The 25,779-nt window shown below is 45.6% G+C and overlaps 1 protein-coding gene across 1 annotated transcript in view; it reads left to right on the top strand.

The window, feature by feature from the left end:
• Nucleotides 1–5,438: 5,438 nt before the first annotated feature.
• Nucleotides 5,439–25,779, top strand: part of ICE1 (interactor of little elongation complex ELL subunit 1) — a 38,019-nt gene continuing 17,678 nt past the window's right edge. The window contains exons 1-13 of the mRNA XM_033154311.1: nucleotides 5,439–5,613; nucleotides 8,615–8,673; nucleotides 10,312–10,346; nucleotides 11,900–11,918; nucleotides 12,330–12,441; nucleotides 13,174–13,250; nucleotides 15,483–15,520; nucleotides 17,313–17,395; nucleotides 18,734–18,773; nucleotides 18,872–18,931; nucleotides 23,084–23,173; nucleotides 23,296–23,337; nucleotides 24,175–24,548. Coding sequence (XP_033010202.1) covers nucleotides 5,521–5,613; nucleotides 8,615–8,673; nucleotides 10,312–10,346; nucleotides 11,900–11,918; nucleotides 12,330–12,441; nucleotides 13,174–13,250; nucleotides 15,483–15,520; nucleotides 17,313–17,395; nucleotides 18,734–18,773; nucleotides 18,872–18,931; nucleotides 23,084–23,173; nucleotides 23,296–23,337; nucleotides 24,175–24,548 — 1,122 coding nt within the window. The 5' untranslated portion in view covers nucleotides 5,439–5,520. The remainder of the gene's footprint in view (nucleotides 5,614–8,614; nucleotides 8,674–10,311; nucleotides 10,347–11,899; nucleotides 11,919–12,329; nucleotides 12,442–13,173; nucleotides 13,251–15,482; nucleotides 15,521–17,312; nucleotides 17,396–18,733; nucleotides 18,774–18,871; nucleotides 18,932–23,083; nucleotides 23,174–23,295; nucleotides 23,338–24,174; nucleotides 24,549–25,779) is intronic.

Below are 25,779 nucleotides of genomic sequence, written 5' to 3'. Positions count from 1 at the left end.
AGGCTTACCAGCTGTGTGAAAAGCAGAAATGAAACCATTACAGTGGTAGCTCGCTTTACGAACTTAATCCGTTCTGGAAGTCCTTTCTTAAACCGAAACCGTTCTTAAACCGAGGCGCACTTTCCCTAATGAGGCCTCCTGCCGCCAGTGCCCTTCCACCGTTCAGATTCCGTTCTTAGACCGAGGTAAAGTTCTCAAACCGGGACGCTACTTGCGGTTTTGCGGACTTTGTAAACCATATCATTTGTAAAAGGACTGTTCTTAAAACGAGGTACCACTGTACTTTCTCCCCTTCTTCCAGCTTTACATGGATTTTTGTTTGTGAATGAAACTTTGTCGCCTTGCAGACTACTGCTAAAATAGGTGATCTGGGGGAGGAGCAGAATAGCAGCGCAAATCTTATGTCCCGGTCAACCTAATTTACAGAGGACAGCTCCTGTTTTCTGGTACCTGTCTGGTACATTGAAGCCTGGCACAAACACACACAAAGGGTGGCAAAGCAGGGCTGGTGTGGGGTGTGGCCTGGGAAGACTCTCAGATCTAGAAAGCTGCATGTGACCTGGCGCCTGAGGTTCTGCATTCTGGGTTCCCTCTAATCAGGCCTCCCATTATCCACAGCCAGGGCCGTCTTAAAGGGATCGGCCGCCGTGGCGCAACGATCCCTCGGCGCCCCTGGCGTGCCGCCTCTCCGCCCACCTCCCTCCCGCGCTGGCCGCCCCTCGGGAGGGGGGGGTGAGCTGGGGATGAGGGGCGTGGCGCTGGAGCGGCGCGGGGCTTTGCGCGCCCTTCCCAGCGCTCCAGCTGGGGCTCCGGAGGGCGGCCGGCTTGCAGCCCGCCCGCCCGTGGGGCCGGGGGCGGATTGGGGAGGGGGCGCCCAGTATGCCATGCCACCCAGCATCTATGACGAGACGGCCCTGTCCACAGCCACCAGCCTGATGTTTGTGGAAACTACAAGTCAAACAGCTGCGCTGCCAGCACCAAAGTGACCACCTCAAGGTGTAGCGTTTCAGTTACGCCACATTGCGTGAGTTCAAGAATGAGAGACAAAGACTTGACCAGCAAGCCCTGACTGGGAGCAAACACCTCTCCCCCAGCTCAGGCACTTTTTATTAACACAAAAGCCCGCATTACATAATTCAGACAACACACCTCAATCAGTCTCCACGTGGTTGCTAAGGTAACCAAGACTTCCTTGAACATCCCAAGAAACCTCCCACCACATTCCTGCAGAGATTAAAGATAGGAAGAGATAGCAGGAGAGTAGCAGGGAAATGAGACTAGCATCCTGTTGTCAGAACTCATTATGAGTTTTTCCAGGCAATCTCCCTTCTGAGGCTTGGGGATCAAAGAGAATTCATCCTGAGATTAACACAGGACCATTTGGTTTGCTCTAGTGGCAGGACTCTTGCTCTCGTTGTAAACGTGACCTGCCACCCTTTAGAGAGACTGGCATAGGGTGCAAAGCCTTGTGGGATTTTATCAGAAACTTATGCTTATGAATCAGGCCCAATAATGATTTGATTCATATTACATAATTCCTTATAATCCACGGGTGACCGCCACATCAAGGCACAAGCCTGGGCAGTGTGTGGAAGTCCTGGGCTGCCCAGAAGGCAGGGTCCCCCTCTTGGCCTCACTGATGAGGTGCAAAGGAAAGCACCAGCTTGGCTGCAGCGTTGCCGGACGGAGGTGTACAAGGTGCCACCCAACCATTTCAGAGACTGCACTCTGCATTTGTGTAATGTTTCTCCTGAGCATTCTCTTCCTCGATGATGCCTTGCAAGGCAGCAGAGATTTCAGATCAGCTTTCCTTCTACATACAGGGAACTAGGCAGAGGGCGCCCACCCTGCGGAACGCCCTCCCATCAAATGTCAAAGAAATAAACAACCATCTGACATTTAGAAGACATCTGAAGGCAGCCCTGTTTAGGGAAGCTTTTAATGACTGATGTTTTAATTCCAGGTAGGTAGCCGTGTTGGTCTGCCATAGCCAAAACAAAATAAAAAAAAATTAAAAAAATTCCTTCCAGTAGCACCTTAGAGACCAACTAATTTTTGATGTTTTAATGTATTTTTAATCTTTTGTTGGAAGCCGCCCAGAGTGGCAGGGGAAACCCAGCCAGATGGGCGGGGTATAAATAATAAATTATTATTATTATTATTATTACTACTACTACTACTACTACTACTACTACTACTACATACCCTCCCAGGTTGCTGAGCTCCATCTGCCCTTCATTTCCCATGCTCATACATACATACAGACATACCATCAGAATTACAAAGTTGGAAGGGACTGCAAGGCTCATCTACTTCTAGTTCATCCCCTGCAATAGAGGAATCTTGCCCAATGTGGGGCTTCAGCCCACGATCCTGAGATTAAGAGCCTCATGCTCTACCAAGTGGGAGACTGCACCACGCTCATATATTAAAAATATTTGCTTTTTAAAACTTGTTTATAGACATTTTGATGAATCCAAATGCCGGCTCAGGACAAGCAGTTCCTGCCGAATCTGCAAATGCAACAGGAGGGGGTTTGCGAAAATCGAGCCCCTTTTGCACCTCCCCCCCCCCCATCCACCTCAGTTTCGAGGTCTGCCTGCAGCTCTGCCTCTCCTGCTCTACCAGCCCCAGCGCTTTGCTGCTCCTCTTCCAAAGCAGCCTGCAATCTGGCCCCTCTCCGCCAAAAGGTCTCCGCCTCGCCCGGCCAGTCCTTCGCCCGCAGAGGTAGCCCCGCACCTTTCTCCAGGGCCCTGCCTCCTCCTCCTCCTCCTCCTCGCCTTCGAGTTCCTCAGCACCCGTTACTGGTGGCCGGCAGCAGCAGGCCGAGCGAGGGGCCCAACACCTGGAGAAACACTATGATTAAGATTTTGCTTGTGTTTGTGTAACTGATTGCTCAATATGGTAAGCTGGCTCAAATATAATTTAATCAGTTAAAACCTGCAGACAATAAAGTGAAGTACAATGGATAATTTATTAGAGCACCAGATTCCATGTACTTTGTCTTATATCAAAGCAGTCCCAGGCTTGCCTGCTTCTCAGCTCCCAAAATCTATCAAAGTCCAAGAGTATCCGAGAGCAAAGAGTTCCCCGCTGGCCCCAGAACACAAAGCAACATCTTGGCTCTAAGGATGGCATGTTCAGGGCCTCCTCTGACATCAGTAGCCCATGGGTAATCCAGCGTCCAGCCAAGACTGTTGGGAAGCTTCCTGTTGCAACCATCTGTCAAGCCACAGGAGGCCCAAACAGGTCCATAGTTTCCACCACCAAGGAGAGATGTTCCAGGAAGGAGCTGATGCACACATGCAGAATCCGGGCTTCATCTGCTCTCCATCAACTGCAAAAAATAATATATATATGTATATATATATTACCAGAAAGATATGGAGGTCTCATACACCCCAGGTAGTGTGTTTGCTGACCTTGAGCCAGACATCCTGGAGAGTGAAGTCAAATGGGCCTTAGAAAGCCTTGCTAACAACAAGGCCAGTGGAAGTGATGATATTCCAGCTGAACTATTTAAAATTTTAAAAGATGATGCTGTTAAGGTGCTACACTCAATATGCCAGCAAGTTTGGAAAACTCAGCAGTGGCCAGAGGATTGGAGAAGATCAGTCTACATCCCAATCCCAAAGAAGGGCAGTGCCAAAGAATGCTCCAACTACCGCACAATTGCACTCATTTCACACGCTAGCAAGGTTATGCTTAAAATTCTACAAGGCAGGCTTAAGCATTATGTGGACCGAGAACTCCCAGAAGTGGATTTCGAAGGGGCAGAGGAACCAGAGACCAAATTGCAAACATGCGCTGGATTATGGAGAAAGCTAGAGAGTTCCAGAAAAATATCTACTTCTGCTTCATTGACTACGCAAAAGCATTTGACTTTGTCGACCACAGCAAACTATGGCAAGTTCTTAAAGAAATGGGAATGCCGGATCACCTCATTTGTCTCCTGAGAAATCTCTATGTGGGACAAGAAGCTACAGTTAGAACTGGATATGGAACAACTGATTGGTTAAAAATTGGGAAAGGAGTACGACAAGGCTGTATATTGTCTCCCTGCTTATTTAACTTATATGCAGAATTCATCATGCGAAAGGCTGGACTGAATGAATCCCAAACCGGAATTAAGATTGCCGGAAAAAATATCAACAACCTCAGATATGCTGATGATACTACCTTGATGGCAGAAAGTGAGGAGGAATTAAAGAACCTTTTAATGAGGGTGAAAGAGGAGAGCGCAAAATATGGTCTGAAGCTCAACATCAAAAAAACTAAGATCATGGCCACTGGTCCCATCACCTACTGGCAAATAGACGGGGAAGAAATGGAGGCAGTGAGAGATTTCACTTTCTTGGGTTCCATGATCACTGCAGATGGTGACAGCAGTCACGAAATTAGAAGACGCCTGCTTCTTGGGAGAAAAGCAATGACAAACCTAGACAGCATCTTAAAAAGCAAAGACATCACCTTGCCGACACAGGTCCATATAGTTAAAGCTATGGTTTCCCCAGTAGTAATGTACGGAAGTGAGAGCTGGACCATCAAGAAGGCTGATCGCCGTAGAATTGATGCTTTTGAATTATGGTGCTGGAGGAGACTCTTGAGAGTCCCATGGACTGCAAGAAGATCAAACCTATCCATTCTCAAGGAAATCAGCCCTGAGTGCTCACTGGCAGGACAGATCCTGAGGCTGAGGCTCCAATACTTTGGCCACCTCATGAGAAGAGAAGACTCCCTGGAAAAGACCCTGATGCTGGGAAAGATGGAGGGAACGAGGAGAAGGGGACGACAGAGGGTGAGATGGTTGGACAGTGTTCTCGAAGCTACTAACATGAGTTTGGCCAAACTGCGGGAGGCAGTGAATGATAGGCGTGCCTGGCGTGCTCTGGTCCATGGGGTCACGAAGAGTCGGACACGACTGAACGACTGAACAACAACAACAACAAAAATAATAATATTTTTTTAAGAATGTGACGTCACGCGCACCGCCATTCTCCTTTCTTTTCCTTTTTGGCCTGCCTGCGATGCCGTCCCGTCCCCAAACTTTGGCACTCCGGTCAAAAAAAAGCGAGAGTCGCGCGCGGCATGTTGGGATTTGTAGGCCGCGCCCTTGCCGGCTCCTTGGCAACGAGGGAAATCGTCGCCATGGTTACCCGCCTGACCTTTCCTAGTGCCTTGTCGGAGGACGGAAACCCCTTCGCAGCGGAGCGTCTAAGGGCAGAGTCCGTTCAGCGGGTGGCTACGGAGGCTGAGCGAACCACTGTCGTTCTCTGCCTGGAAAAGGCCTAAAAATATATTCACATATCGTTTCTATTAGGCAGCGCCAAGGACACCTTTCCCACCAGGACGCGCGTCGCGGGGTGGTGGGGACCTTTCCCGCTGTGCGTCGCGTCGCGGGGCGCCCGGAGCGGACCTTTCTTGCTTCTGCCTCCGAATTCCGTCACTCGTGCCGCTGCCTCTGCCTCTGCCGCCCGAGGCTGGTCGGTGACCGGCGACGGATGGGCGAAGGCGGCAACCATGATGCCCGGGGAGACCCCGCCCGCGGCGGCCGCAGCGGGGATCGCGGCGGAGGCGGCCACGGCCTGCGCCAACTGCGGGGCCCTCCAGCAGGTAGGGAGCGAAACCGGGGGCTTGTTGTAGGCTTCTGAATTCAGTCCAGTGCCCTGAAACGTGCCTTGGGGCATGTGAAGAGTTCCTTGTTCTGTGCCTTTGAGCATGTGAAGAACTCCATGTTCAGTGCCTTTGAGCATGTGAAGAGTTCCTTGTTCTGTGCCTTGGAGCATGTGAAGAGTTCCTTGTTCAGTGCCTTTGAGCATGTGAAGAGTTCACTGTTTGGTGCCTTTGAGCATGTGTTCCCTGTTCAGTGCCTTGGGGCATGTGAAGAGTTCCTTGTTCAGTGCCTTTGAGCATTTGAAGAGTTCACTGTTCGGTGCCTTTGAGCATATGAAGAGCTCCCTGTTCAGTGCCTTGGGGCATGTGAAGAGTTCCTTGTTCAGTGCCTTTGAGCATGTGAAGAGTTCACTGTTTGGTGCCTTTGAGCATGTGTTCCCTGTTCAGTGCCTTGGGGCATGTGAAGAGTTCCTTGTTCAGTGCCTTTGAGCATTTGAAGAGTTCACTGTTCGGTGCCTTTGAGCATATGAAGAGCTCCCTGTTCAGTGCCTTGGGGCATGTGAAGAGTTCCTTGTTCAGTGCCTTTGAGCATGTGAAGAGTTCACTGTTTGGTGCCTTTGAGCATGTGTTCCCTTTTCATTGCCTTGGGGCATGTGAAGAGTTCACTGTTTGGTGCCTTTGAGCATGTGTTCCCTTTTCATTGCCTTGGGGCATGTGAAGAGTTTACTGTTTGGTGCCTTTGAGCATGTGTTCCCTTTTCATTGCCTTGGGGCATGTGAAGAGTTCCTTGTTCTATTCCTTTGAGCATGTGAAGAGTTCCTTGTTTGGTGCCTTTGAGCATGTGTTCCCTGTTCAGTGCCTTGGGGCATGTGAAGAGTTCCTTGTTCAGTGCCTTTGAGCATGTGAAGAGTTCACTGTTTGGTGCCTTTGAGCATGTGTTCCCTTTTCATTGCCTTGGGGCATGTGAAGAGTTTACTGTTCGGTGCCTTTGAGCATGTGAAGAGCTCCTTGTTCAGTGCCTTGGGGCATGTGAAGAGTTCCTTGTTCTGTGCCTTTGAGCATGTGAAGAGTTCCCTGTTTGGTGCCTTTGAGCATGTGAAGAGTTCCCTGTTTGGTGCCTTTGAGCTTGTGTTCATTTTTCAGTGCTTTGGGGCATGTGAAGAGCTCCCTGTTCAGTGCCTTTGAGCATGTGAAGAGCTCCCTGTTCAGTGTCTTTGAGCATGTAAAGAGTTCCCTGTTCAGTCCCTTTGGCCACGTGAAGAGTTCCATGTTCAGTGCCCTGGGACGGACGTGCCTCGGGGCATGTAAAGAGCTCTTTTTGGACTTGCCTGATTAGGAGCTGCTCACATGCTCTTGAATGTGTTGTGCAAATGCTAGACTTCCAGGCAGCTTTGGAGCTGGAGCAACGTTGAAGCCTCGGCATGTATTTATTTCCCCCCATCAAACCTAATTCACTGCTGTTTCACGAACTTCGAAAACAAGTGTCACTTTACACATATCATTTTGCTGTGTGGTCTGTTATTAAAAGACATACTGAGGAATGATGAATAAACGATTGTATGAATTGAATACCAAGAACAAACTTAGTTGGTCCCTAAGGTGCTACTGGAAGAATTTATTATTATTTTATTTTGAATTGAATTGTTTTAGTGAGGGGAAAGCACATTAGTCAAATTAAAGTGGACTGTGGCTAAATCAGTCTATCAGGTTTCGATAACATTTTCTGTTAGATAATGAAGTTTACATTGTGGTCTATCCTAAGCAGCCCAGTAAACATTTTTGAATACACATTTATTTATTTATTTGCTAAGACTACTTTGACTTGCTTGTGATCTGCCCTTATTTTGTTTAAAGGGTCTATTACTGATTTGAACTTAGAGGATTCGGTAGGTTTCTTGGTAATTTTTTATATTGTTAGTCATTCCCTGAATATAAATATAGCTTTAAAATATATGTGTATACAGTGAGAAATACAGCTGTAAACTCCTATAATCTAAGGAACCTATTTTGGCTTTTGCTACTGGGAAAATAGGACTAAAATAAGCCCTCCCCCTCAAAAAAAATGAGGGGGGGGGACCATTAGAGCTGTTGTAAACAAAAACAAAAAAAGTTAAATTTACTGTATTTCATAAAATTTATACACTGCCTCATTGTAAAAAACAACAACAACAACACACACAAACCAAAGCAGTTTACAAAAAGAAAACACAATAAAATCAAGAATAATTCACAACCGTGCTTTAAAAAATACAAAAGTTTAAAAACATGGATTAAAATCACCTCAACTTTCTAAGTATCTGGGTAGCAGGCGAGGAATTTGTAAATTGTCTTATCTTATGTGTAAATTGCCTTGAGGCAGTGATTTAGAAGGCGATTAATAAATTGTTGTTCGCATCTGCCTCAGGAGACAATGGATGTTCCTTCAGGGGTGAAGTCAAACTGCATCACCAAACTGACTTCCCCAGGGTGCAAGCCTGGGCAGTGTGTATGGGAGGGCCTGGGGGGGAGGGCTAGATGACACAACCCTTGTTGATGGGGTCCAAACGAAAGCAGAGCTGGTGTCTAAACGAATATAAAGTGGGGGCAAGACATACCTCGAAAGGAAGGTCATTCCACAAATGCAGAGCCACCACTGAAAAGGCTAAACTTGGGTTTGTATATTCTAATGCTTAAAGGTAAAGGACCCCTGACAATTAAGTCCAGTCGCGAACGACTCTGGGGTTGCGGCGCTCATCTCGCTTTACAGGCTGAGGGAGCCGGGTTCTTTTCCCCCTTTTTTATATTTTTAAAAATCATTTAAGTGATTTTTACATATTAATTTGCCACCTGCTTCGTCTTGTCTGTGATTGCAGTGCCTTTCAGTTTTCCTGGGTTTTTTTTGCTGTCTGCAGACTAAACGTTCCTAATGTGTCCAGTTTGGGTAGTACGAACTTAGAATATATTATTGGAGTATGGGAGCTGAATTTCCTTAATTGGCTTCTCCTTTTTTCCCCCCTTTCAGAATTTAAATGAATACGTAGCTGCCCTAATTGCATTAAAGCAAAAGATCATTGATACTGAGTAAGTACGTTGTCACCATTTTTGTACAAATGTATTTTTCGCCTGTGTACACATGACAACTGTTTTCATTTTTGAGTTCTTTGCACAGCTCGACTGCTTTAATTGGCAGTAAAATCCTCTGCTCTGCAAAATTGCATTCGGTATGGCCCCGATGCAGTGCAGCAGACTTAACTTTTCAGCACAGGACTACAGGAGTTCTTGTAGTCCACAAAGGCGCAGTGTGGGGGAAGGACTGTAAATGGGCAAACATTGATTCAGGTAGCACATAATGCTAAGCTAAAGTTGACTTAGCACGAGCACACAGGCTACTGAAGAGAAGGAGACAACAATTGCCCTCTTCCTGCTCTTGTGCTACCCAGAGCAAAGCCATGGTTTGGCGTAGTGTGGCATCCTCCCAAATATTGTACAAGAGGTAAACCAGGAGCAGATCTTGGTTACAGCTCATGGTTTGTCTGGAGTGAGCCTGTCCATGAGCCTGGGTTTGGATAACACAGAGAGCCAAACCATATCTTACTCCCAGGTAGCCCTCACTGATAACCCACACACTTACACTAAGGCATGGTTTGGCTTTACATTATGTGTGAACATATGTGCAACATATTATCAATACCGGTGTGAGAAGTGGAAGGACGTGTTACGGGTTTTTAAATAAATAAATATTTCTGATTTTTGTAGTAATGTGAAAAAGCATATCTGCCCTTGCTAACTAATCTATAAAGCACAGAGATCAGTTTCAATCATAGCTGTCAAGTTTCGGATTTGAAAATAAGGGATCAGCAGTCTCACCTATCCCGGGGACAGTCACATGTCAGTGGTGGGCGGAGCCAGAAGCAAAAGTGGGCGGAGCAGCAATGTAAACTCCAAGCGGGCTCGGGCTCGGAGCGGAGCAAAGAGGAGGGCAGCCATGTGATCCACGTGATGGAGCCCCATCGTCTTCTTGTCTGATCCCATCAAAACAGGACAGGAAGCAGCAGCTGCTCAAAGGCAGCCAGGCTCCGCCCGCCAGCTAACCCTATTGGCCGGCTGAGGGGCTCGGCGGCAATGGATAGGGGCTGATGCAGGGGGAGGAATACACCCCCCTGTAAGCACAGGAAACGGCTCCCACTTGCTTTGAGGGCTGAGGATTTTCTCTCCAAGTAGCCAAGGTCTTCCCACCCAGTCCCTGGCCAGCAGGGGAGGAGCTGCTTCCATTAAAAATGGGAAATTTAAGGGAAATAAAAAATAAGGGAGAGCAGCGGGAAACTGCTTGAAATAAGGGAGAATCCCGGGGAAAACGGGATACTTGACAGCACTGGTTTCAATATGCACCAGACACAGCGAGAGCCAGTGTGGTGTAGTGGTTAAGAGTGGTAGACTCGTAATCTGGGGAACTGGGTTCGCGTCTCCACTCCTCCACATGCAGCTGCTGGGTGACCTTGGGCCAGTCACACTTCTTTGAAGTCTCTCAGCCCCACTCACCTCACAGAGTGTTTGTTGTGGGGGAGGAAGGGAAAGGAGAATGTTAGCCGCTTTGAGACTCCTTCGGGTAGTGATAAAGCGGGATATCAAATCCAAACTCTTCTACAGTAATATTCCATGTATTTATTTGTTCAGCATGGACCTGAATTTAATTAATTCCCCCCCTTCTCTCTCTTACAGCCACTTGCTGACAGAATACCAGCAAAAGTGCAACGATATCCTTTTGCGTTTCTTAACCTAGAAAATAAATTTAATGTGTATTGCTTGGAACAAAGCACTGTTGTGGGAAATCTAAAGTGGTGGTAGGGTGTGTTTAAGTGTTAGAACTTTATAATACATAGTGAGCGTGTCTGTACTGGGTGGCTGAACTGCACACCCTACAGATGTTGTTGAAAAGGTAGCAACTTTTGTGGCTTGAAATCTTGGTGGTGTAATTTGCCAAGGCTCAGATTACCCTGAGTTGCATCAGGCAGCAGCACACAGGTAGGGAACAGCAGCCGCGGTGCCCTTCACAGAAAAGGAGGCATCCCGTTTCCTTGGCAACAGGAACAGCTTTTGTGAACATTGTGTGAAAGAGGCTTCTGTAACTGAAGCCGCTAGTGTATCCTGACCCCGTCTTTCACTGTCGTGCTAAAGCCTGAAGCTTGCTGCTTTGAGATTAATTTTTTAATATTTGGGTGCAGGTGCCTTAGGAACAAGTCTTGTGGGGCTTTCGTTGAAAAATGCATACATGCTGGAAAAGAACCAGGCTCCTGATTGCACAGATTGAAAGGGAAAATCCAGAGTGTCCAAGCTCAATATATTCATCATAACCAACACTACATTTTGTTTGTTGGGTATGTATAATATGTGTATCCCAAATACTGCTGAAGGCTGTTAGCAGAGTAAAATATACAAAGGATAAAATGGGAACAGCATAAAAGAAGGTAAAACTGATAAAAACAACATGCAATTGAGCAAACTGCAAATCATAAGAAGTCAGCTTATTAGACCAAAAGTCTGTCTGGATAAAAATGCTTTTTGCGTGTCAGCAGAAGATCATCAGAGAAAATGTTTCTCCTGCTGTAGGTGTAGTTTGTAGGTAGACCCCAAGCCTGTAGAGCATGGGTAGGCAAACTATGGCCTGGGGGCCGGATTTGGCCCAATCGCCTTCTAAATCTGGCCTGCGGATGGTCCAGGAATCAGTGAGTAGAATGTGTCCTTTTATTTAAAATGCATCTCTGGGTTATTTGTGGGGCATAGGAATTTGTTCATATATATTTTTTCAAAATATAGTCCGGGCCCCCGCAAGGTCTGAGGGACAGTGGACCGGCTCCCTGCTGAAAAAGTTTGCTGATCCCTGCTTGAGGCTCAAATCTTGCATGTGAGATTGCCAGACAATGGTAGGAAACATAAAGCATGCAAAGACAAGCTGCCATTCACATACATGGTAAAAGCAAACTCAACCATTGACATGTCAGGTTCTGCTCTGTACACTTCTCAAGTTCTTGGGCACTTGAGAGTAATAATAAAATATCTTGTTTGTTCTTCCCTCGAGGCAAGACATGAAATGCATCCTTTTCACGAAAGCTCATACCAAGAACAAACTTAGTTGGTCTCTTAGGTGCTACTGGAAGGAATTTTTTATTTTATTTTGTTAGGAATATTGGTATCAGACTATCAACAGACTCATAAGAAATGCCTCTGAGGCACTGTGGGTTTTGTTGATCTGTTGCTATGGGCATCGAGCTAATCTCTGCATTTCAGGTTTTCTTTAACCAGATATCACAGCTTCAGTTTGCTGTAAGGTAAGAACTCATTCTGCTTGAATTGTGACACTGTGGCCACGGCTTTGGGCTTGGGAGTTATCACTGCTGGATGAATCTCTGGGTGTTAATAATTGGTTCTACTGTACTTTGTCTGCACCCTGAGACAAAAGAGTGAGGTGTTGACAACAGTTTTTAAGCAAATATGTTTGAGAGTGCAATGTGATATTATAAGGACATTTTGGTTTGTGTTTGCTATGTGGCTTGGGCCATGGTGTAAATATGCAAAACATACTGATCAACAGAAGCCCTCTTCAGACATTACTTTCAAGTGTTAGCATGTGGGAGGGCAGCAGGCACTACTGTGACTTGGTGTCCACGGGGACAGTAAGATATTGCGTGCAAGTCTCTTGTTTCGTTTCCACTTCCGTTATATTCATTGTCCCGTTTCAGAGAAAATGACACGCTTCGTCACCAAGTGGAGCAAATGCTGCAGAAAATATTGCCTCTAGAAAAGTGTCAGGAGGAGCTGGGATCTGTGAAAGCAGAGCTGGAGGAGAAGAAGGTAATTAGAAAACATTTGGAAAGAAAGAAAGTGGGGAGGCCTGCTTTGAGACATCTGGATTGCCTGTCCCTGAGCGAGGGCTTGAACCTAGCAGCCCAAGAGTGACCTTAAGAAGGTAGCTGGAGGTTTGTTCTGTAATCCCTTAGTGCAGGGAAGGGGAGCTTCAGACCCACAGGACTAACTGATTAACCCCTTCAGGCCCTCCCCATTTGGCCCACGAGAACGACTTTTTATTCTGAAATATTCTGGCCCTCAAACCGAGGGAGGAACGAGGCACTGGAGCAGATGGAGCTTGTTCTTCCCTTGGCATGCCAGCACTGCCACCAGAGGGACTCCCTCCGTCACCAGCGCCCAGCATGCGGAGGAATGAGCTGCATCAGGCCCAGTGCGCCGGGTGCTGGTAGCAGAAGAAGCCCCACCAGCATCCGGCGCAAGGAAGAAGGAGCTGTATCAGACCCATGGCCAATGGAGCTCGTTCTTCCCTCGGTGCCACTTTTCAACATCGCAACATTGAAAAGCTAATGTCGCCCAACCCTAGTAGGCATCAGGGCCAGTCTTTGTAGTGGTGGTTCCACAACTGTGGACACCCCTTCTCCTGCAACCTTATTTAGTATATGTCTTCTGACTTTTGCAATGCTGTTTTATGATACTAGGAATCAATGCACTAGCTATAAGAAAATATTTGTTTATTTGCATGTCTGTATTTTAATCCCTATCTGTTTCTTTAACTAGAGTTCACTCAAGATATACCAGGAAACTCATCTGGAATATGTTCGGGTGAAAGAGGAAATGAACAAAAGTGACACGATGTGAGTCATATAAATTAACCAAATAGTGAATTTATACTATTTTTCACCTTTGCAGTTAGACGAAAAATTCTTCTGTATTCAGATTATAGTAATGTTTGTGGGGAAAGAGTGGGAATTAAGAACCCTCTTGGTGTAGGAATTAATCATATGCTACTTCTTGTACATCTCATCAATTGTCAGGGCCACGTAGCCAGTACTGAAACACAAAACCATATTAGGTGGTGTTTCGGGGAGGGGGAGCCTAGCGGTCCAAAAAGGAGAGGCAAAAAACCTGTTCTGAATTCTTTTCTTTTTTTAAAAAAAAACAAAAAACACTTTATTAGATTTTTAAAAATATTACACGTTTTATCATTTATCAAAGAAAATATCATAAAGAGAAAAGAAGAAAAAATAAAACACAACATAGATTAACATACATAGATTAAATATAAGCATGAAAGAAATAAACATAATACATTCTTTCACACACCCCATCACCTGGTGTTGACTTCCAGCCTGGTCTTCTACTGCGGTTTCTATAACTATGTTTCTCTGTATACCTGAGTTTGTTATTCCTCCTTGTTGGTTTATCTTGGGCCCACTCATACGTTTATCAGAAGGTTGGCCCTTCCACTGAATTCCCTATATAATCTTTAAATGCTTTCCAATCTTTCTCTATTTTCTGTTTTGTTATACCCCTGACTTCTCCTATCTTTCTTGCCACATTTTGGTATGATAATAGTTTAACTCGCCAGTCTTCCACATTTGGCACCGTTATACCCTTCCAATTCCTTGCAATTAGGAGCCTTGCCGCCGTGGTAGCATACATTAACACACACCTGTCTTTTTCCTAATTAAGGAAACCCGTTCTGAATTCATTCCCTACCTACCCTTCTCGCTATTTGGGGCTGGGATTATCAGAACCCACATTCCATAAAGTGGGACTTCACAGGGTGCGGCAAATTAAGGCCTGTTGATTACAGTGGTACCCCGCAAGACGAATGCCTCGCACAACGAAAAACTCGCAAAACGAAAGGGTTTTACGAGTTTTTAGTTGACTCGCGAGACGAATTCGTCTATGGCTCTTTTTCGCAAGACGAATTCGTCTGGCGAGGTACCACTGTAAGCACCGGAGCCTCGCTGCGCCACGTTTTAAAGCTGCAGGGAGCAAACAGCAATGCTGCTGTTCGCTCCCTGCAGCTTTAAAACACGGCATGGCGAGGCTCCGGTGCGCGGGGGGGGGGGCGGAGTGGGATCGCGCCGCCATTTTGGATGGCCGTGCGTGATCCGACGCCACCTCTCCCCACCGGAGCCGCGCCGCGCCGCATTTTAAAGCTGCAGGGAGCAAACAGCAGTGCTGCTGTTCGCTCCCTGCAGCTTTAAAAACGCGGGTGGCGAGGCTCCGGTGCTGGTCGGAAGGGGGCCCCGGACTTCCCCCCCCCCATAGGAACGCATTAATTAAATTTCAATGCGTTCCTATGGGAAACGGTGCCTCGCAAGACGAAATTTCCGCAAGACGAAAGGTCTTGCGGAACGAATTAATTTCGTCTTGCGAGGCACCACTGTACTTGGAAATGGTTGCTGGCTGAGGGGACACTCGCTTAACTTCTGCTAATCTTCCGGGCAAAAAAGGCTAGGTTGATTTTGATCCTTGCATGAAATGCACAACATGAATATGCCCCACAGTGCCCTGATGTAGGGTGCATTCCAAGATTTGCACGGCAGGTGTACTAGCCTGGCCAAAAACAGTGTGCAAGGGGAGGCATGTGCTACATCTGACCTAGCTGACTTCCCTATTCAATGGTGCAAAGAACTCTGGGACACACTCTGAATTAGTGCACTTCCGACCACTTCCCATTCTGGGAGGTGGTGCGTTCTTTGCTGCAGTGAATGAAGTAGATATGTTCAGAGTGGCCTGTAACAAAAACACATTGTCCAGCTAGGCAGCATGCTGTCTCTCCTTCGCCATGACTTTTCTACCTACTCCTCTCCCTTGATGTATGATATATTTTAAGGACAGACCGTGTAGCAGTGGTGACGATTGTGGGGTCCCAGCATCACAAAGAACTGGGCGCGGTTCCAGTTTCTAATGCAAAACTCAACCGGAAATGTAAGCCTGCACAGATCATCATAAACCTGTGTTATCAAGGAAGCTTTTATGTTCTGTATATCAGATTGAACAAAAAGCCATAAATCTGTATCAGTAGAATACTATCCTCATTTTTGTGTTGTTTTTTCCCCAAACATGGTCAGGAAGAAGAAACTGGAAACTAAAGTGAAGAAACTTGAAGGTAATTCACTGCAAATAAATTCACATTTCAGATACAGAAAACCTTTAGGTTTAAAGTAATACATTGTTGTAAGAAAAGAGAGTATTGCATAGTTTGTGTGTATTTTAAGTAGGGTTGAGAGGTACACCAACAATTTTGTCCCAGTCAGTTTACCTTAAAAACCTGAGTTTGATTCACCTTTTGCTTTCTTCACTGTTGCCTTTACCTTTTGCCCCATTTCAACTACTATCAGGATCGCAGTGTCAGATGTTTTGCTTCTATTTCATGGGAATAAAAGAGAGAACAATTCCTTAGATAAAATTGAGCTAGGGTTAGTGCGAGAATGAATTGGCTTGAAAAAGGTTAATTATACATCTGAGTGGAATCTACACACATATAAAAACCATTCTGAAAATGCTTTTTTAAAAAGAGTTTTAAAAAATACATTGAATTTTCCATAAGGCTCACCATATAGTGTCACATTTTATATTGCACTTAAAACACACTTAAAACATTTTATTTCCAGCTGTGTAGCTGAGTTCCTGTTTTAATGAAACTGTCAATCAAAGTATAAAAATTCCAAGATTGCCTTAAGTCATGAATTGTTGTAATTTAGAGTGGTCTGTTGTTAAAAGGCTGTAAAATAATTTCATTAATTAAATCATAAAAGGTTTATACTATATTTTCTCAAGAAAATATATGAGAAATGACAGCAGGAAGACAATTGTGCTCTCCTGTCCTGGCTCTGGGCAGTTGTTAGTAGCTGTGACAAGATCCTGAAATTAAGAATGAAAGCTCCTTAAAATTATTTCTTGTTTGTTTTTGTTCTGATTTTCATGTCACGTATTACTCTACTTGCTTAATGTCCAAAGGAAAGTAAAATAACTGTTAAGAAATTTGTCTCTTGAGTGTTTATAAACTGGAGAGCCAGTGTGGTGTAGTGGTTAAGAGCGGTAGACTCGTTATCTGGGGAACCGGGTTCGCGTCTCCACTCCTCCACATGCAGCTGCTGGGTGACCTTGGGCTAGTCACACTTCTCTGAAGTCTCTCAGCCCCACTCACCTCACAGAGTGTTTGTTGTGGGGGAGGAAGGGAAAGGAGAATGTTAGCCGCTTTGAGACTCCTTCGGGTAGTGAAAAGCGGGATATCAAATCCAAACTCTTCTTCTTCTTCTTCTTCTATAAATTAAATGTCAGTGTGGTACCTCTGCCAAACCCATGGTAGCTGAATAACTTGCGGAGGTTGATTCACTTACAACAAACCTAGTTGGATTGCTGAATAAATTTTTATCCGAGTATAACATTATGCAAAGAACTCAGATTTGATTATTGCCATTTAAGGATATTTGTATGCATTTATGGTCTCACAGCAAACCTTGACAAAGCACAGTTTTTAAGAATTTGACCTGTTGAAATGGAAGGGTGCACATATATTTTATTACATGGAAAGGTTTTGTTGTCAGTATGAATAAAATTCTAGTTCCCTAGGGCTCATTAAGCAGAATTATAAGGCATATGGGCATTTACGCATTTGGAGAAAAAGCCGTGGAGCTGTTGTGTGCAGTTGGTATGATAATATACGTCTCTGACAGAGCCAAGCGGCATTCATCCAGTGTGATGAAATCCTAATGAAATACATGGTAGTGCAGAGCTGAATGCTGCAACCCCTGAATAAACTGTTAGAGTTTTGACAAATCTGAAAGGGAAGGTATCACCATGCAAGTGCATTTTGCCCTCGTTTGCTGACTTTTGTGCCATTAAGTCTAGCCGAATGGTTTTAATGCGTTTTGATTGCTTTTTTCCTTTAAATGAAGAGGCTGCAGCAAAGCACATCCAGGAATTCAAGCAGCTGAAAGCAGAGAAGAAAGTTCTTGAGAAGGAATTGAAGAAAGCACAGGTAACTTTCTTAAGCAAGAGTTTGGGTTTGTTTGGTTTTTTTTTTTTTTTTTTTGCTTTTTTGCATTTTTGCAGTAAGCGCAAATTAGTGTTTCTTTGCATGCATTGTTATAAATTACAGAGTAAGTCTTGGATCGCCCAGCATATCTCCTTCTAATGATCCCCCCCCCCCCCAAGATGCAGAGTTTGTGTCATAAATGTTGAGTCTGGTGGACTTGGTATTCCTTCTTTCCCCCCTGTGCTTATCTGTTGGCGACTTATTTCCCATCATTGTAATGGGTAAACTGGTGTAAGACTGGGCTGTGTGGGGAGGACCGATCACAGAAATTGTTTAGGCTGCTGGGCAGAATTCTTGTTGCTTTACGGTCCAAAGTAAAAAAGTTATTGTTACACGGTACCAATGTGCCATGATAATTGGGGGAGGGGGATAAAATAAAAGACAGCTCTCTCCTCCTCCCTCCGCCTTGGACCTCACAGTCTAAATTTGGACAGAGGGGAGTGCAGAGGTAACAATAAGCACAGAAGGGGAGGGATAGGAGATGGCAAGAGTAACAAGGGACAGTTCCGATTTTCCACCAAGCCTATGAAACCAGGGAGCCTGTGACCCTTCAGATGATGGTGGACTCCAACCCCTGTCAGCCCCAGCCAGCATGACCAGCTGTAAGGGATGATGGGAGTTGTAGTCTAGCAAAATCTGGAGGCTCCCAATCCCTGTACAGTAGTACCTCGGGTTACGAACTTAATTCGTTTGGAAGAAGAAGAAGAGTTTGGATTTGATATCCCGCTTTTCACTACCCGAAGGAGTCTCAAAGCGGCTCACATTCTCCTTTCCCTTCCTCCCCCACAACAAACACTCTGTGAGGTGAGTGGGGCTGAGAGACTTCAAAGAAGTGTGACTAGCCCAAGGTCACCCAGCAGCTGCATGTGGAGGAGCGGGGACGCGAACCCGGTTCCCCAGATTACGAGTCCACCACTCTTAACCACTACACCACACTGGCTCTCTACTCTCGTTCTGGAGGTGCGTTCTTAACCCGAAACCGTTCTTAACCTGAGGCGCGCTTTTGCTAATGGGGCCTCCCGCCGCGCCGCCGGCACGCAATTTCTGTTCTCATCTTGGGGCAAAGTTCTTAACCCAAGGTACTACTTCCGGGTTAGCGGAGTTTGTAACCTGAAGCGTTTGTAACCCAAGGTGTTTGTAACCCGAGGTGCCACTGTGTAATACATTTGAGAAGTCATGAGGCAATTTAAGCAGTAACCAGAGTCGAATCTCTTTCCATGGTCAGTACTACAAGTTAAGGATGTTAATGTGGTATGGTTTTTTCCCCCTTGATGTTGACAGGGGAAGACTGATGGCTTCCCGAATGCAAAGCAAAAGAAAGGTGATGCTTCACTTTATTTTACCTTAATGGGTTTTCAGTGGCAGGGTTACAGTTTTAATTGTCGATCTGATATCTGTGTCTGTCTTATTTCCTCTCAGTGCTGAAGAATGCCGAGACCCAAAGCGAGAGAGCGAGTCCTGTAGCAGACCTAGACAAAGGTTGGTATGTATAAATATTTTCTCTCTAAATAAAAGAAGATTGCAATTGCTCATATCTGCTGTTCTTTGATTTGGTTATCTGTACAATCATCACATCCTCATACCAAAAGGCCTCACCCTTCAGCCCTACCTGGATTCTTGCAGGTGCCCTAAAGGAGCTGAACAGGAGAGTGATTGCCCAGTGCATGGGACATGTGCAAGGCCCCAAGATCTGTCTGAGAAAAGGGCTTGAGAGCATGGCCTACCTACTCACCCACCAAGCCCTAAGGTTCTGCTTTGTGGTCATCCACATGTAACAAGCTGCATGACGATAGGTCTGGGGTCAGCAACCTTTATCAGCCGTGGACCGTCCCTCAGACCATGTGGTGGGCCGGACTGTATTTTGGAGGGGGGGAAATGAACAAATTCCTATGCCCATGCCCCACAAATAACCCAGAGATGCATTTTAAATAAAAACACACATTCTACCCATGTAAAAACACCAGGCAGGCCCCACAAATAACCCAGAGATGCATTTTAAATAAAAGGACACATTCTACCCATGTAAAAACACCAGGCAGGCCCCACAAATAACCCAGAGATGCATTTTAAATAAAAACACACATTCTACCCATGTAAAAACACCAGGCAGGCCCCACAAATAACCCAGAGATGCATTTTAAATAAAAACACACATTCTACCCATGTAAAAACACCAGGCAGGCCCCACAAATAACCCAGAGATGCATTTTAAATAAAAGGACACATTCTACTCATGTAAAAACACGCATCCAGCCCCCAGGCCTTAGGTTGCCTACCCCTGCGATAGGTTTTATGTCGGCTTGAACTTGTTACTCTGCTGTAAGTATTCTATGCTTCTTAGAACTGCAGTTGGATGGAGACAAATTATTTATCATTGCCTAAAACGAGGTCCAAGGCCTTGCTTTCCAGTGTGGCCTCCAGCATCTAACCCCCTGCAGATTATTGAACCACTGAGATCATTGCTGGCTAATGCCGGGTGTCTCGGCCGTGGCCTGTCACCACTGCTCCCTTGAAATTAGCAGCACGTTTCAATGTGCGTGGAGAGCATTGGACGGCCAAGCAGAATGTAACATTTGCAATTATTCCCCCAGTTTTGTGGAGCAAGTGGAAGCCTAGAGGATTAGATGGCAAACAACTGAGAGCTGTAAGGAATTGATCTGCATGGGTGGGGAGCAAGCTGTTGGGTTCTGTTGCGCTCACGGGGGAGTTTTAGAAGAAAAGTTGGGATGCATTTGGGGTGGATTGTAGAGAGGTGTTTTAGAATTTAACCCTGGTCTTCCTGGCAAAGCTAGTGACTTGGGGCTGAAAACTTTTGTGTCTTTGTAATTGCTGGGCATCCGCTGAGTGGGAATTTGGGCTATCTCTTCTACCCTTCCCTTGCCACTGCAAGCTGTATAGGACACTAGAACTTTTTTTGTTTAGAAGGCCATGTCTGAAGTGCAGTTGCCATTTTCAGATCAACAGGCAAACGTTTGACTAGTCTGCCCACCCATGTTCAGTTGGGTGCATTCATGACTTGTTAAGGGGTGGGGAGAAGGGCATATTTGCTTTCAAAAAAGCTTCCCTACCTGGTCGCCTGGAAGAAGAAGAAGAAGAAGAGTTTGGATTTGATATCCTGCTTTTTACTACCTGAAGGAGTCTCAAAGCGGCTAACATTCTCCTTTCCCTTCCTCCCCCACAACAAACACTCTGTGAGGTGAGTGGGGCTGAGAGACTTCAAAGAAGTGTGACTAGCCCAAGGTCACCCTTTCCTGCTCCAGGTGACCAGACCAGAATCCACCCCTCTCCTTTTACGTGCAAGTACCAACCAGGAAGCCATCGCCACATCATGGCAGAGGTGTTTCTAGGCAAAGCTGTCAGTCTCCCTTGTTATTTTCGCAGTTGCCAGGAGATGTAATCTTATATTTATAGTGCTGAAATATTGGTGTGTGTGTGTTTTTGTTTGTTGTTGTATTTGCTATTATGTTGCTATGAAATTGTTAATGGAATTGTTCTTGCGGCGGCTGATTTTGAGATGCATTGCTTTATTATTATTATTATTATTATTATTATTATTATTATTATTATTATTTGCAAGCCGCTTTGAGCATGAATCTTTTCATGGAAAGGTGACATGCAAATAAAATGGTGATGATGCCGCAAAGTGCTGAGAATACCAACAAAGGGATATAATCAGAGCTCCTTAATTTCATTCCATTTTTTTTTAATTTCGCAGCTTACTTAGCAAAAGAGGCAAGCAGAGGCAAGAAGGAAATGATGCAATTTAAATAGATGCAGGTGGATTTCTTGCTATTGCTTATCATGTCAACAGGCTGAGTCCTCTAAGGAGGCCAGGCTCAAGGGAGTTGCCAAGAAGGGGGAAAGAACATGTTGGTTAGCTTGTGATTTTAACAGTCAGAACTTTTGCTTGAATATCCATTGATTTGTTGGGAAATTGGGCTGACTCCTATGTGCTAAGTATTTTTATATAGCCCTTCAATCATTTTCCAAGGGCAGTTTGCAAGAAAGTGTTGCATTCCATTTCATACATGCTTTTGCATCCTCTTTGCTACAGGGCTGCCCTTCAGGTTCTGGCTTTTAACTCTCAAATGCACAAACTGAGGTGTCTTGAACCATGCATTCCCCCCATTTTTCCTCCGGGGAGCTTAAAGCAGCATACATGGCTTCCTGTATCCATTTTAAAGGTAAAGGTAAAGGAACCCCTGACCATTAGGTCCAGTCGTGGACGACTCTGGGGTTGCAGCGCTCATCTCGCTTTATTGGCCGAGGGAGCCGGCGTACAGCTTCTGGGTCATGTGGCCAGCAGCGCACGGAAACGCCATTTACCTTCCTGCCAGAGCGGTACCTATTTATCTACTTGCACTTTGACGTGCTTTCGAACTGCTAGGTTGGCAGGAACAGAGACCAAACGATGGGAGCTCACCCCGTCCCGGGGATTTGAACCACCAACCTTCTGATCGGTAAGGCTCTGTGGTTTAGACCACAGCGCCACCGCATCCCTTTATCCATTTTATGTAAAGGTAAAAGGTAAACCACTGAGTCTCTTGGGCTTGCTGATCGGAAGGTTGGCGGTTCAAATCTGCATGATGGGGTAAGCTCCCATTGCTCTGTCCTAGCTCCTGCCAACCTAGCAGTTCGAAAGCATGACAGTGCAAGTAGATAAATAGGTACCGCTGTGGCAGGAAGGTAAATGGCATTTCCATGCACTCTGGCACTCGTCACGGTCCCCTGTGTGCCAGAAGCGGTATAGTCATGCTGGCCATATGACTCGGAAAGCTGTCTGTGGACAAACGCCGGCTCCCTCGGCCTGAAAGTGAGATGGGTGCCGCAACCCCATAGTCACCTTTGACTGGACTTAACCATTCAGGGCTCCTTTACCTTTTACCTATCCATTTTATCCCCCACAACAGCCATGTGAGGTAGGTGGGGCTGAGAGATAGTGAGGTTTACTATCTCACCCAGTGTGGCTCATCCTATTTGGTGTAGAACGCAAGCAGAACCTCCCTAAGCTCAAGGGCCAGGTTCCTTCCCTTCTGGAGGATGCATGTATGCTGCGGAAGAGCCAGGGAAAAAGTGTTCCCACTCTCTGCACAGAGAAAGGGGAACCCAGAAAGGAATAACTGAGAAACCACCAGAGCACCTAACCCTTTATCACTGCTCAGATGTTTCCTGAACATTGAACCAGAGTGGTGGGCCCTGCTCAACTCTCCATGGAAATAGCTAACCAGCAGCAAAGAGAGAGCTGCTCTGTTGGGAGTTGTCACCTCTAGGTGTCTTTAGGTATCAGATCCTGACATAGCAAGCTTCCTTCAACTTTCCTGAGAAGCCTTGGCAAGTCAATAGAGGAGGCCTAGTGGGCTAGAGGTTTGCCATCACTGGAACAGACATAACCTCAGCAGTTTGGGATATGCTTCAAATTCCCTGTATTAGTGAAGAAATGTGTGTGCAGATCTGAAGAAGCGTGCATGCACACGAAAGCTCATACCAATAACAAACTTAGTTGGTCTCTAAGGTGCTACTGGAAGGATTTTTTTTTATTTTGTGCAGATACAGATATAGATATATATTCTATTAATCCATGTTTCTCTGTAAGTACATAACAGTTTGGATGCCTCTTTGGTTATTTTACAGAAAAAATTAAGCTGCTGTTGCAGGAGCTCTGGATGTGTATTGACAGCTCCACAGGAAAAAGTCAAATCAACAAAAATGACTACATCTTAGGTGAGACCCAAGTACTGTAGTTCTAGAGATAATTGGAAGCAGTCGCTTTCCTTAGGGGGGGGGGAAGTATGTTGCAATTTTGAAGAAGAGTAAAGAAAATTTGCCTCTTTTCTCACCTGCAGCAACAGATTTTCATGGTCATTCAAGAGCACGTGGAAAAACAAGTGAGTACTTTTAAAACGGCACTCTGCCATTGAATCTCATGACAGACGGATGCCAATAATTAACTTTTAGAATGACTTTGCACTATGCTTTTAATATTTGCATAATTTAAATGCAAGAACAAAATAAGTCATATCTCGGGTTACAGCTGCTTCAGGTTGCGCGTTTTCGGGTTGCGCACCACGCCGAACCCAGAAGTACTGGAACGGGTTACTTCCGGGTTTCGGCGCATGTGCAGGAGTGCTGAATCGCAACCCGCACATGCGCAACCTGAGCATCCACTGTATATGCATATATACCTGCAAGGCATTTGCGGTTGCCTCTAGGCTGCTGGGAATCTTACTTGGCATGTCCTCCTTCCTCCTATACCTTCTTCCAAGACTTCACTAGGAATGTTTTACACTTTTTAAGGAAAAAATTTGTGAGTGTCATGGGAAGGTTACAAAAACTGTATGGCACCCCAGAATCACAGCAAGCCCCCCCCCCCCGAGAGTGGTCAGTAAAACTAACATCTGGATTTTTTAAATTAAAAAATAATAATTAAGGGGATACTTTTCTGGAGGGCCTGTAGAGTTGCAAAAAAAAGCTTTCAACAGCACATTGGTGTATCTGTAGGGCACTCAGTAAGATAGATAAAAAAACCATTTGTTTTAAAATTGGTTTTAAAACTTTTTTTAAAAAATGTGAAGGTCTTCCTCCCCCCCCCCCAAAATGGAGGGAAAATCCTCAGGCAGGACGTTGTCCATGAGCTGCAGGTTCCTACCCTTTCCTTAAACCTTCAGAAAGTGGAGGAAATGTGGAAACCTTGCTTACACTGTAGATGATCTTCTGCCCCATAGAAACGCCGCGGAATCCTCAACAATTCACGAAACCTCGAGAAGAGAGGCCTTCTGGTTGGCCTTCACCTGAAACCTGTACGACGCACGTTTCTTTGGCACCGTTGCAGACAAAGCTGGACGACAGACTTGCTGGGCATGGTAGCCCAGTAGAAAGCGAGGCCATGGAAACCACGGGCCCTTACAATGGTGGCGGCACTTTTTATGAAGACAGATCTCTAGAAGTCATTTCAGAGACAGATTCGGGAGCGGGCAACGTGGATGTTTTTAGCAAAGAGCAGGACGAGCTTGGTGAAAATCTGCAAGATATTTTGAAGTGGGTTAGGCCTCTTCCTCCTCTGCTGTCTCCCATACAGTTTTCACCTGCCGCTACTCCAGTAAGTCATAATATGGGTTAAAATCGTGTGCCCTAGTAATGTCATCAATCTTGATTGAATGTTGACTTAATACAGTACAGCAAGTACAGTACAGTACTTGTGGATGGAGCCAGGTGGCCAGAAAGAGGCATTGCTATCCATGGGTAGTACACCTGGCTCACTCTCATTCTCAGTTGAACAGTCTTTGCATCAAAAAGCAAAAAAAAATACTATCCCCACCCTCCCGATAGCAGGATAAAATCAGTAAATGTGTAATATGCCTGCGCAGTGATTTCTCTGTTATACCACTTTCAACTATCCAAAAAACCCAACAACAACCAATTACCTACCTTCAGGGAATATTAGGCCCGGACCTAAAAGAATCGTTACCATTGTATCCAGTTTAATGGAACGTATTGTCAAACAGTGGGATATAAATTAAGACAATAAGTGTGGCAGCTCCAGTTGTGATTCATGAGAGCAGCGGCTCTGTCATAGGGAATTGTTGCTTTTTCTCCTTCCCCGACTTCCTTAAGTAAGAACTGTTAAAAGTGTAAAATGATCGCTGTCTCAGTTAGGATGTCATCCTTGCGGAGCTTCTTCCCTCTGCTAGTTCCATTGCTAGGTAAAAACTATTTGGTTTCAGAATACAGTGGTACCTTGGTTTAAGAACAGCTTAGTTTATGAACAACATGGAAGTAAAGGTAAAGGGACCCCTGACCATTAGGTCCAGTTGTGGAGGACTCTGGGGTTGCAGCGCTCATCTCGCGTTACTGGCCGAGGGAGCCGGCGTACAGCTTCCGGGTCATGTGGCCAGCATGACTAAGCCGCTTCTGGCAAACCAGAGCAGCGCACGGAAATGGCGTTTACCTTCCCGCCAGAGCGGTACCTATTTATCTACTTGCACTTTGACGTGCTTTCGAACTGCTAGGTGGGCAGGAAGAACTTGGAAGTAGAACGCTGCAAACCTGGAAGTAGGCGTTTTGGTTTGTGAACTTTGCCTTGGAAGCAGAACATGTTCCGCTTCCTGCTGAGTGTGCTCCATTTGTAAATTGAGTCCCTCGCTGCTATGGGAAAGCACGCCTTGGTTTAAGAATGCTTTGGTGTAAGAACGGACTTCCGGAACAGATTTAAGTTCGTAAACCGGGGTACCACTGTATACTGAACACCTGGATTTTCAGCTTCTGGCTGCAGCTGTTTTTGTGGTGGTCCTGTGTTTTGGTCTTATTGACTGTGCATCACTTTGAGCATT

Source organism: Lacerta agilis, chromosome 7 (assembly GCF_009819535.1).
Source record: "Lacerta agilis isolate rLacAgi1 chromosome 7, rLacAgi1.pri, whole genome shotgun sequence".
Classification (NCBI taxonomy): Eukaryota; Metazoa; Chordata; class Lepidosauria; order Squamata; family Lacertidae; genus Lacerta; species Lacerta agilis.
Note: the sequence above shows the minus strand (reverse complement) of the source record. Positions and strands in the feature narration are given on the sequence as shown.